The 13,512-nt window shown below is 33.5% G+C and overlaps 1 protein-coding gene across 2 annotated transcripts in view; it reads right to left on the bottom strand.

The window, feature by feature from the left end:
- The window catches only part of Psmd14 (proteasome 26S subunit, non-ATPase 14), a 97,487-nt gene that overhangs the window by 13,364 nt on the left and 70,611 nt on the right, over positions 1 to 13,512 (bottom strand). For both annotated transcript variants that reach the window (XM_020173291.2, XM_074070957.1), the window contains exons 8-10: positions 10,715 to 10,822; positions 5,496 to 5,570; positions 1,794 to 1,919 (exon numbers count right to left, since the gene is read on the bottom strand). In XM_020173291.2, coding sequence (XP_020028880.1) covers positions 1,794 to 1,919; positions 5,496 to 5,570; positions 10,715 to 10,822 — 309 coding nt within the window. The remainder of the gene's footprint in view (positions 1 to 1,793; positions 1,920 to 5,495; positions 5,571 to 10,714; positions 10,823 to 13,512) is intronic.

Genomic DNA, 13,512 nt, shown 5'->3' with positions numbered 1-13,512 from the left:
TAAAGCTGGGCACCAGTAGCTCTCACCTGTCATCTCAGTTTCACAGGAAACTGTAATGGGGAGAATAGTGATTCCAGATCATCCCAGGCAAAAAGTTTGCAAGACTCTGTCTCAACAGAAAAAGCTGGGCATGGTAACAAGAACTACTCATCCTAGATACTATGGGAAACATTAATAAGAAAATTATAGTCAGGCCAGGCATAAAGTGAGAGCCTATCTCAAAAATCACAAAAGCAAAGTTGGGCACCGGTGGCTTATGCCTGTAATCCTAGCTACTCAGGATTGCAGATTGAAGCCAGTCCAGGCAAACAGTTCATGAGACCCTGTCTCCAAAATACCCAACACAAAACAGGCCTGGCAGAATGGCTCAAGTAGTAGAGCACCTGCCTAGCAAGTGTGAGGCACAGAGTTCAAACTCTAGTGCTGAAAGAAAAAAATATGTAAAGAACATAAATCTATGAAGAAAATGTTATCATGGCCACATATATTTTAGCACACAACAAACATTTTCAAATTTTGCAAAGTATGACTTGTCAAATGTCCTCGTATGAAGTACATCTCCCTAGTTACTTCTCTTTATTTTTTCATAGCACTAATCACAATGTATTAAGTTGTGTTTGTAGAACTTCTGTTTCCCTTACAGAAAGCAAGTTCCTTAAGGAACAGGGACTTTTTATGTCTTGCTTTTTACCATATTCTTGGATCCTGGCACACAGTAGGTTTTCAATACATATCTACTAAACAGAAAATAAGAAAAGTTCATAAAATAAATTATATGTGGCAAATATTGAATGCTGTTGTTTCTGTTTGTATCCGCTTGTTCTCCTACCCTTCCAAGAAAAATTCACTAAATAATGAAGAGATTGCAAATGTGCAACTATATTATAAAGTCTACAACAGGGGTTGGCAAACTATAGCCCATGGGCCAAATCTGGCCAGCTACATATTTTAATAAACTCAGCCACCTTTATTTATTTATCTCTTGTCTAGTGCTGTTTTTCTACAATGGTAGTAGATATTTATAAAAGGCTGAATGGTCTGTGAAGCAAATTTACTATCTGATCTGCCAAACAGGCCTCTTTTTTTTCCTCCCATTTTTACTAGCATATTCATTGTATGGGGGGGGTTATGTTGTGACAATTCAGAATAGCCCTACATTGTACTTTGTTTACATCATCCCCTCCCAACCCCACCCAGTCCCACTTACAGCTATTACAAAGTTTCCTTGTTTTATCTCCTATATGTATATAAAGCCCATGAACAATATTACTTCACCTTCCTCCCTCCCACAAGTACACCCCACACACTGTACCTATTTTACAGTCTGTCTTTCATTACAGAATACAAAGTCAATGTTCAAAAGGGTTTCTCAATGTATTCCAGCTGTGAATATGCTTTACTTTGGTCAGTGCAACTCTCCCTTACCCCTTCCCTCCAACCCCCCATTATCTGACAGCTTTCAATACATAACATTTTATCATCTACTGGCCCAGATGTGACTAATATATTTTGGTATTGTTGACTCTCAATCATTCTCTTTTCCTTTCCTTCCTCTTCCGAGTTCCACAGTGTAGTTCCACTACTACAAACATGTTCCACATGTAGACGTGTACATGGTCATGTTTGTTTTTGTGTATACATTTATCTCTTGGATCTATCTTTTACATATGAAAGAAAACACAAGAAGGCTTCTCTATTTTTAATTATATATTACACAATTGCTTGACATCTAATCATACATATTACAAAAATTATTTTTAAAAAAACCAGAATGATGGAAAAGACTTTTTTACCTTATTGTAATTCTTGGCTAATTCCAACATCTCTTTTACCACTGATTCATTGTGTTTACAATGTTCACTGTAGTCCTGAAGTGTCAAACCTTCCATCCAACTCTTCTTATGCAAATTTAGCAACATCTAAACAACATTAAAAAAAATAATTATTTTCCTGCCTTAAGGATACTGACTATTCTTGGAAGGCCACAAATTTTCGTGTGTGTGTGTGTGTGTGTGTGTGTGTGTGTGTGTGTACACACGTTGTTTTGTTTTGGTTTTTTTGAGATAGGAACTTTTATCTTCATGGCCTCAAACTTGTGAAACTTCTGCCTCAACTCCCAAGTGCTGGGATTATAGGCATGAATCACCCCACATCTGGTTTTCAAGTTTTGTATTTTTAGTGCAGTTTTTCTTTTAAAGTCTGACTCTATGAATTTTCTTAAGAAAATTCATTGCATAAGAAGTTGTTTTATTTTGATAATTAACAAAATTATGAAATGTGAAAAAAAGAATGATGGCTTCTGAATGGTCGTTTTGTCACCAGACCAGTGTGCAAAACTTTAAGGGCCAGCAGTACACTTCAGTGGTAAAGTACTTGTCTAACATGTGCAAGGCCCTAGGTTCAATACCCAGCACCACATACACATACACACACAAAATCAAAATAACCAGTATGTTTTCAATAAGACTGCTGAACAAGGACAGCCTGAAGATATAATTTTTGGAAATGCATGGGTTTAGCTTATTTTGTTTATATTTGTAACTATTTGTGGTAAAAGTTTATCTTACATTGGAAAACAAGGTACACAACAAAATTACCTATGAGGCTTTTCAAGATAAAAAGCTCCCCCATTCCCTTCCTATGGTCCAGGGGCAAAAAACTGTATGGGAAAAAAAAAATTGGAAAAATCTTGTACATGTAACTCCAACTTCTTTGATTGTGTCCCATCTTTTCCACTCATACTGTTCTAGAAGGCACTAGGAAATTTTGGTATAGCTGCAACTACCTAAACTATAAAATGAAACATAAATATAGGCCCAATACAAATACAAGCAATATTGTATATGCACAGAAATACATACAGAGTATGTATCCAAAAGTGGGACTGGTGGAGGAGACCAAGGGAGGAGGAAAAGGAAAGAAAGCAAATAATAATGAAGTATGTCGTCTGTGGAGAAACAAGACACAAGGAAACAGGCTGAAAACTGTTAAACAACACACGATTGGGGAAAAAGGATGAAGAAGTGCAGTGGAGGGAGGCTGCATTGACTTAAGCACAATGCATGTACATGTAACATACCAAGGCAAAAATCCCACTGAAAAACAGACACCTAACCAATGAAGGACAAGAATGGAAAACAGGTCACACTAAGGGGAAGTCACTACCATGAAAGGAAGGGTAAAAGAAGGAATTAAGGTGAATATGGTTGATGTACATTCTATACAAGAATGAATATAGAATTTTTAAACCTGTTAAAATCACCATAAGAAGGGGACTAAGGTAGAAAGGAGGAAAACGGAGGGGATGAACCAATTTCAGCTATAATACATATATACATGGAAATGTCATAATGAAACACCCTGTATCTTAAACAAACAAAAATGTCTTTTTTTTCAAAAACAGAGGCTAAAACAGGTCCTGTTTTGGAGCTGGTACCAGTGGTAGGCTGGAGGATATAAGGAAAGGGTGTCAGAGAGTGACTGTGGTGGAAATATTATATACTCATGCATGAAAATTTAAAAAATGAGACCTGGGGGCCAAAGGAGAATGATGGAAGAGATGAATTTAACTAAGATACATTGTAAGCACTTTTGTAAATGTCGCAGTGTATCCCTGGTATTACAACAATAGCAAAAACTTAAAAATTTTGTTTAAAAATGAACTATAATAAATGTTGAGAACTAGATTTCCTTACTGCTTCAAAAGTAAACAAGGAAAGTTTCCAAGGAGCAGCAGGCTATCCCTATCAAGCCTGGACAAGATTTCCATCAGGTCCTTCAGGAAAGGCATGGGGTTAAGTATTCAGGTTGGTTAAAAGAATAAAGGCAGAGCTTCTGCTATTGAGAGAACAGCCAAACTGAGCTATTAAAAATGAAACGGTGGCTCACACCTGTAATCCTAGCTACTTGGGAGGCTGAGATTAGAAGAATCTCAGTTTGAAGCCAGACAGGGCAAATAGTTCATGAGACCCCCATCTCTAAAATAATTAGAGGAAAAGGGACTGGAAGTGCAGCTCAAGCAGTAGAGCTCCTGCATTGCAAGCATGAAGTCCTGAGTTCAAACCTCAGTCACATCCAAAAAAAAGAAAAGAGAAAAAAAAATAGCATTAATTTACATAAGCATTTATATTAAAGAAAAAATTATGTGTTAGCTGGTTATTACAATGGGTGGGCATCAGATATCAGAGTGATAAATATATGTCTTTATCTAAATTAAGTTTTCACTGTGAGTGGTGTCCTTTTTCAGTCTGTAATCATTCCATAAAATTAAGTGTCAAAATGTGTCTCAAGCAACCAAATGAATCTATCACAGCAGAAGTAAATCGTGGGACACGTGCAAACAGCTGAAAGAGCTTTATAGGGTCCCATCCAGCCAAGGGGGAACTGGTGGTTCCCGGCTCCCCGTAGTCCTTGCTATGCTTAAGCATCTAGACCATCCAGGTGAGTTAATGGGTACCTCTGATCTTTTAAAAACGGGTTTGTTAAACTAGAGAAAAAGAAAAAAAAGGAAGGATTTTCCCCCAAAAGATATAGCGCATCCTCCTTCCGAATATATACACAAGATTAAAGGTAGAAGTGCTCTGGCTGGAAGAGTGGGTAGGTATGGACAGCTCATCTTATACTCTGCTTCCAACTCACCAGATACAGCAGAAGCCCCTCTGAACGAGTTTTGTGAGAAACAGCTTCAACTACTAAGCATGGCTTTATTTATTACTCGATACTTATTTACCATGTTTAAACTTGACAGAGTATATAGTAACCAAACTCTATAGGTTTATCAACGGTAAATTCAGTTTTCTTAAAAAAAAATTTTAGTCTTTCCCAGAATGAAATTATAAGAAGCTAATTTAGTGGGTAACTAATTACAACAGTAACGGAGGAAGAAAAGTTGTTCAGGTTGTCATTTAAAAAAATAACAGGCAGACTTATCTCTTTGATATTAGTTGAGAGAAAAAACTTTCTTTAGGAATAATTCTAAAATAGTAGAAATAAACAAAAGAATACAAATCTACCAAGATGTTATTTTTAAAAAGTAAATAAAATTGAAAATTTCCTAGTACGAAAACTAGTAAGAATCTAGCTTGAAATATCTGAAAACTGTCTCCCTTTTAACTTTCAAAACATGGCATGTATTTTTAAAAAGCACTACGCAATTAAAATTTAATTTATTCTTATCAAATTTGAAATGTTACAGTTAATCATATTACAAAAGTTCATTTTATTAGAGATGAAAAATTAATCAGAAAAAAACCACAGAACTACGGGAAATATTTTTACAAAACTGAATGCTTGATTTGTTTCTTATTTCCTCTCCCATCCTAGCACCTACCAACAGGAGAAAATATGTCTTTCAATAAAACACTACTTTATTGGAACAATATTTGGAAACATCAGAAGGATTCAACAATTCTAATTTAAATCATATACCAGGGTAATAGTTAAAATAATTTGAAAAAGATTTTTTCCTCTTCTAAGATACAAAAATTTAAATTTACCTTCTGTTCCAGTTCATTTTTCCGATAATTAATAGTGATGGAATAATAATGTCTGTTCAGTCCATGAATTAATGCCTACATAAATGATTTTTAAAAAAGGTAAGTTAGTATTTTTCGTGTTTTAAAATACAAACATTTCAAACAGCTGACATTTATTGTACTTTATCATCTTCTAAAAATGGCACTATATCCTAAATTAAGATTAAAGTAAAACATTTTCCTCAGCTATATGTTTAGAAGTCACAGTAATGCACTTGTTCATGTACTCACATTAATCTGGGGTTTTCCTTTTTTAAATTCAGTTTTGATTGATTTAAGTCATTGTGCCCAGGCACATCTCCAAATTAACAATGTGAAGCTTATTCTTTACCATGTCTAGCTTACTCTCTTATCCAGTGACATGCAAATCTCACTAACCAAGGTTTTTTCACTATGCTCAATCTCCAAGAAAAATAGGCCAATCATAATAAAAATTTAAACTAATAGCATGGCTTTATTAAAAAGCAGTAACACTGGTTGTGATGGAATCAATTCAGAACTGTTCGAGCATGTAGCTCTAGTAATGGGTTCAAATGTGATTCCAAACAGTATTTTGGGAAACCTAAAAAAAAAAAATCTATCAGTCTAGTAAGACATGAAACTTATAAATATTTTCAATGCGTATAAAAACCAAAAAGGGCTTTTGGATTAACTGTCAGAAATCTAAAGACAAAGCTAACCAAAATGACCACCACTCTCTAACTGATTTTTACAATGTAAGTCTTAAGATGCTAGCAATGGTGAAATGAACATTTAATGAGCAACTAGCATCTGCTTTACAGATCACATCTTCAACAACAATCCAGTAGTAAGGTAGGCTAATTCCAAGTGTATTATGAAAGCTGAAGAAAAAAACCACAAATCTTAATTTGTCCCAATTTATATCTAGTAAAAGGCAAGGTTGGGGATTTGAATCTACATCATACTGACTCCACAGCCTATGTTCTTTCTAACATATTATGTTAGGAAATTCTTGGATTAAGTCTATATACATTAAGGATCTTTATGAAAACAAAGGATAATCTTATTTTTAAGATATGTGAACAAAAATCACTCCTAGAAATCTAGTATTAAAACATCTTAGGTATGTATGGTGACAATCCATTCTTATATTCCTAATGTCTGCTATAAAAGTGAGCTATAAAAAGTAGTTGCTGATTCCAAATGGTTGACATATGAAATTAAGTCACCAAGAGTATCTATTAAATCCTTAACCATTTTAATAATTATGAGAAGCAGTGAATTAAATTTCAAGGTGTACAAATGCTACATTGTACAGATAAAAAAACATAATCTTTGTGTGGATCAGGAAGTGCATCATCTGGTGCAGAATTTAAAACTATGCCAGGTTCTCTGAATAGACAAAACCTGGCTCAACAGTGGAGCTTTGGTTTCATGGTCTCTCATCCAAGCACCTTTGTGCAATGCACTAGCTATGCAATTCTACACTGTGTCACAGTTGTGACCAATACATATAAAAGCCAGCCAGTGGGTCTACAGATGGGTCTACATTATAGAGATCAACTATACTTGTTGAAATATACAACTTGGTATTTAACAGCACTGTCTACTTGATTTTCAATGGTATTATTTAAAGAAATCTAACACAGTCAGCATGAAAGATTAACAAGTGTAAAGATAAAACAAATGAAAATTTAAATCAAATGATATACTCAAAACAGTCTTCCAGTTTTACTTTTGCTACATATCCCCAAATCATTTTTGCCAATTCATAAAGAACTGGACAAGAGCACATGCAGAAGGGGACTACACATGGCCAGTACCTCCATACACTAACCGCCACATAGCTGGGCATGGTGGCATAAACCTGTGATCCCAGCCCTAAAGAGGTCAAGTCAAGAAGATCACAAAATTTGAGGTAAGCCTATTCTTATACATAGAGTTTCAGTTCAGCCTAAGCAACAGAGGAGACCCAATCTCACAAAAATAAAACACACACACACAGTTTACAAATTATATATATGCCATTCGCAGGTTCTTGATAAGTTTGAAGTATTTCATGCTCTTAAAAAAGGTACACTTAGATCCAAAGATAAATATGCTTGTCTTAAATTATTTTACATCAATAAACTGGAAAGATGGGGCTGATATGTATTAAATCACCTTCTAAAATGAAGCCTACTATATATAGAAATAGAACAACTCAAAAAATAAACAAAACATGCTTTGTGGTTTCCTCTTAAGAACTGGGTTGCTGAAGACAAAATTGGAAAGTTTTTACTAAATGTCTTTTTGAACCTTTTGAATATTAGACTGCATTTATATACTATCTATATCAAAATTAATTAACTAATTAATTAAATTTCAGCTGTAATACAAAAGAACAAGAAGTTCTCACAGTTCCTAAAGTAATGCACTGAATAACTTGTGCAGCTCAACATTCTGGGTCTCAGCTGCCTTGTCTGGAAAATGACCACAATAGTTCCAGTGCAACTGCTTCATAACAGTACATTCAGTAATTGTCAAAAATGACGTTTTGCAAATAGCTTAACTCTATTGCATAATACAGCTCTATTCAGGGCAACCCTTACAAGTTCAAAAATCTAGAACATGCATCTATCTATCTATGCATCAATATTTAGTAAACTTCTATGAAGATGATAACCAATCTTCAAATTTATCATGACACTTGAAGACCTGAAATGTCAATGAACAGCTTTTAATGGGATAGTTAAAAATTTAGTTACCACAATACTTATTAACTTCCAATTGTAAACATTGAACAATACAGTTAAATGTTCCAAGCACAAAATAACAAAGTCTCATACATTAATACAGGAGCCTGTAGTACTGCATAGGCATTGTATTTTTCCCTCTCTACCAGGAATGATGACTTTTCTTATTTAAAACATTAAAATGAAAATAAATTTGTCAATTAGTCACTTCAGCATTGTCACTAGTGCTTTAAAAAAACACATTTTCTAAAAGCACTGTATGCTTCTCTGACAAAAGTTTGAGAAATATGGATCAAGAATGATAATAATAAAAAACTCCCACAACTGTCCTACATGGAGGTAATCAATATTAACATCTTGGTATGAATCCATAGGCACAGTTCATAGAATATATACTTACAAAATGGAGAACTTGTATATCCTAGTTTAACAATCTTTTACCTAGTATATTTTAAACTTTCCTCAAATTACTAAATAACATTCTACAATATAATAATAACATTCTCTTGCTACTTTAAGTATAATAGTAAAGAAATCAAGTGTTAAAATAATCAATAGTGGCTACCAGCATGTGTGCTAAAGGCTGCTATCAGACTTGTATCCCTAGTATTTGAATGTTGGTATGGAAACAGATTCCCTCTTAACACCAGCTAACTTTCCCTTCAAAATAAAACACATGGCAATTCTGAAAAGCATCTAATCCCCAAGTTAAAGATTTGGCAAACGTATATTAAAATTCTACTGTAGATGTTGCCATTCACTTCAGGCTCTTCTGGGTTGCTTTCTTTCTAGCTTGTCTTAGAAAAATAAGAAAGTATTTTAAGGTGTGGCTTTGTTCCGGCATGTTTTGGCTTGATCCCATTTGTATGTTTTAGTATTGAAATTGTCTTAAAACTGTAAAGCACTGAGATAGATGTCATTCTGATGGGCGCTATATAAACTGTGAAACAAATATATTTACAGAGTCTAATTGGAAGGCAAAACAAACTAAAATGACAGGAAAAATAATGATGCTGTAGCTGTTACACACGTAGGTCGTCTGGCTTAGATTTAGAAACTGCTTCAAAAGGTCCATCTTGAATTATGTTATAAAGTAGCATTAAAAATTACAAAGTGAACTAGTGTCAAAAAATATATTTTAATATACATCATACTCAATTTTATAGTGAAAAGTGTGTTTTAATTTAAAAAAATGAAATGTGCAACAGGTGGCTGTTGATTTGCAATTAGCAAAAACTGGCAGAAACATACCATGTAATAATCACAATGATTTTGGATTGTGAGATGCTACTTAACCTTTTGCAAAAACTAATGAAGCAGTATGATGCTACAAGGGGTTTATAAGAAAGGTCATTATCACAGGCTAAACAGGTTCACTAATATATTCTCTTGGAACATGCAAGTATGGGCTTGTCTGGGCCCAATCAAAATCAGTGGTAGTTTATTTCATACTCATTATACTTTGTAGTTTTACTCCACTCGTAAAAAAATTTTTTTTTCAAAAGTAACACATCTCAATCCTTTGAAACAATACATTCCACCTTAATGAAGACTTTGGATAAGTGACTGCTATAAAATTATGCATTTCAAAGTACAAAGTTATCAAAGTGTAACAAAGCCACAACTCCCCAAAGACAACCTATGGAAGAACAAGGTTTCAGAAGAGGAACAGCAATAGCTACTATAATGTCTTTGTCTTGTGTGTTTTATTTAACCAAACATGATATATTTGTCCTATTAATTAATTGTTAGAGAAGCAATTACTTATACAGACATAGGCTGTGACACATTTAACATAATTTTTGCCGACAACTAAGATTTGTATTAAAACAATGAGACATGTTTTGTGAATAATACAATGAAAACATTAATCACTCAAGAGGATATAAAAGGTTTGAACACCAATAACTCTAGAAACAGTGGTTGATATTATATAAAACAATATAAACTCTCATTAAAATAAACAGATGTGTTTTATAGGACTGTAAAGGTGCAATTAAACACAAAAAGATAGAACTTAAGTATTACCTAAAACTGGTTTCTTGGTCCTCTTAAAATATATTATGTTTTTCCATTATTTTCTGCTATGAGAAATGTCAATGAACCAATCAATGATCCAATATCCTCCACTTGAAGCTCTAAAGGCCCTTTTCAATAATGTTAACCACACAGAAAACACTCTCAAGATAAAAGCTCTACTATGAGCCCAAAAAGGGTGTCCTCAAAATATAATAAGAAAATTTAAAGAACTCTCTAAAGGTTGACTATATATGAGCAAATCTAATTTTTTTTTTTTGAGATGGAATTTTGTTCCATTGACCAGGTTGGGTTCACACAGTCCATCCCCCAGCACCAGACTTCCAATTAGTTGAGATTACAGCACAATTCTCTTTTAAAATGCAAAAAAATTAATTGCAAGCAAATTAAAATGCTAAGAATGAGATCTTAAATGAATTTTAACACATTATCAAATACAGCCATTACCTGGATAGATGGCTTGTTTAAGTGACCCAGATTTGAAGTTGTTTGTCTTGGTTCATGTCCTAAGACCATCATATTAGCATTGATCAATCTGAAGGCATCAATAACAACCTGTAAAAACAAGGTGTCAAGTCAATTCTTTTTAAAAACAAGCAATGATGCCAAGTAACAGTGGACAAGGCATGATCAACTTGCATCTGTTCTGGCCTATTTCCAGAAAATCATTTAATTATAATATTAATAAAAAAGAACCTCCTGCTGATTGTCCCATCAGCATACCATCCTTTATCTTGTAATGTAAGGTGACACCAATTATTGCAATTTTCCTGAAGCAGTAAAGAAAAATATTAACTTTGCTTCTTTATCATTAAAATACATCATTACTAAACTTATACCAAATAGCCTTCTTTGGTGTGCCTATGTTTGTCACCAAAATTTTATCTAGTCAAAATCAATGATAGAGAAGCTAAAACTGAAAGTGAGCACAAGCTAAGGGACTACATCTAAAGCCCAGACCTGTCACATCAATTATACCACCATAATACTTGAAATGACAACAAAATTACAGCCAGCAAGTCACTTGCCCATGTATTTTCTACTAGTCAGATACCTTTTACTTCTTGTAACTATGGGAGACTTTATACCTTGTCTGATGGCCTTAAAGCCACTGTCAAGTATAGGAGGCACAGCATAAGAAAACCAAGGTCATCCATGCTTTAATCCAGGAGCACAGTATACAATGATATGACCACAAATTCATAGTAAAGAAATGACAATGGGTATCTTCCTTTTGTCTATACACAAAGACTTCAAATTCTTACATGATACAGTATCATCTGTTAGCTTAGAGACTAAGAAGAATCACATAATATCCGCTATTCTTTACTGTCATGCTTATGTTCCTCATTACGGATTTGAAAGAACTTGTTAAAGCTTTTATCATTGTGAAGGTTTAGGTGAAATCATGTTACTTTAAGACAGAACACTCTTTATAGAAATTAATTTAACTCAATACATTTGTCACATAAAACATCTTAAAGCAAGATAATATAGTATTTCCAATTTTACCTTTAAGTGTTGAACTGAAATTTGCCAATGTTTTAAAATATTTTTTAACTAGATATGTTCCCATGTGAACAATTATTAAAGTATACTGAGAGTACAAATAATATTTATATTCAGGCTTACGTCAAATGGAATCTAATGAAGATTAAAAATCTATCTATAAATGGTATTTCTAGATACTGTATGCTAAAGAATAAAAGACAAATGAATTAAAGACAAATCATCCATTCTAACAAGGCTGCTATGAAGGATCCAAATATTTTATTTACAAAAATATACTTATACTAAATATTATGACAATAAAATCAATCCAAGGATTCTGTCCACTCCAGTTAGCCTTAAAAAAAAAATTTTGAATTTTGCTTTTAATCCAAACAGTTTGAATTTTCACAAAGATTCTTCTTGCTTCAAAATAAAACCAAGCCTCCCTAGAACATTCATGGCTTAATAGTTTGTAGAAACTTTTTCCTTTTTATACAATAAAACACTTAACCTTCACATTTATATATAAATGAATGTGGTTTAGGCATCTTTCTTTTCATTTTATTTTCTTTTGCCTGGTAGTACTGGGGTTTGAACTCAAGAGCTTCCTGCTTGCTAGGCAAGCATTCTACCACTTGAGCCATCAGCCCTTTTTGCTCTGGTTATTCTAGAGATAGGGTCTCACTTTTTGCCCAGGCTAGCCTGGACTGTGCTCTTCTCATTGTATGCTTCTGCGACTGCTAGTTTGACAAACTTGAACCACCATGCCCAGCTTTTTACAATTGAGATGGGGTCTTGTAAATTTTTTGCCCAGACAGGCTGGAAACTATGTTCCTCCAATTTCATTCTCCTGCATAGCTTGGGATGACAGGTGCACATCACCACAGCCAGCTTGTTTGAGATGGTGCCTCACGAACTTTTTGCTTTTGCTAACCTTGAACCCCCATCCTCTTAATTTCGGTCTCCCAAGTAGTCAGGATTACAGATGTGAGCCACCTACACAGGGCTCCTAGGTTTTCCTATATTTAATTTTTTTTCTAATTATACATTCTTTCTTGATAAAGCAATTATAAAAAGGTACTAATGGCAGACATACTATAATCACGTTATCATAAATAACTCCAAACAATTATTTAAAAAGACCCACATGAAATTAAATTTTTCTCACATTTTGTACAAAAAAGCACATAAAATAAGATCAAGTTACAATGTAAGCAAAGGAGGGAAAAGTAATGATTTTGCCAGATAGATATACAACCTAAACAAAAATTGTTACCCTAACTATTATTGGTAAATATAATGAAACAAAGTATCACTTTGATCAAACTGTTTCATGATTACATTTTAAGATTTTAGTAAAATCATTTGTATGGAAAAAAAACCTGCCATAAAACTATGGATATTTCAATATATATAACACAATGAAATGCTCATATAATTTTTTATACTGAATGCCTTCAAACTAAAACAGCAGACAGCTATTTTACATGAAAAATTCCCTGTCTTATTTCTCTGGAATAATGTAAGCAGGTGAGAAACTTCACAAAAAGGAAAAGAAAAGCGAGTGGAGTCGTTATTTTAATTTTTTAAATTAAAAAAATTTAATTCATAAATTAATTCTATTAAGAAGAGAAAAAATTAAGGACTCAATATACAGTTCAACTAATAAGTGATAGCCAATATGAAATGATGTTTAAACTGCCAATTCCTGAGTAGCAATATGGTAAGTCAATAGAAATGATTACTCTACACTA

This window comes from Castor canadensis, chromosome 4, assembly GCF_047511655.1.
Source record: "Castor canadensis chromosome 4, mCasCan1.hap1v2, whole genome shotgun sequence".
NCBI lineage: Eukaryota > Metazoa > Chordata > Mammalia > Rodentia > Castoridae > Castor > Castor canadensis.
The sequence above is the reverse complement of the archived record's forward strand: the minus strand, read 5'-3'. Positions and strand labels throughout refer to the sequence as shown.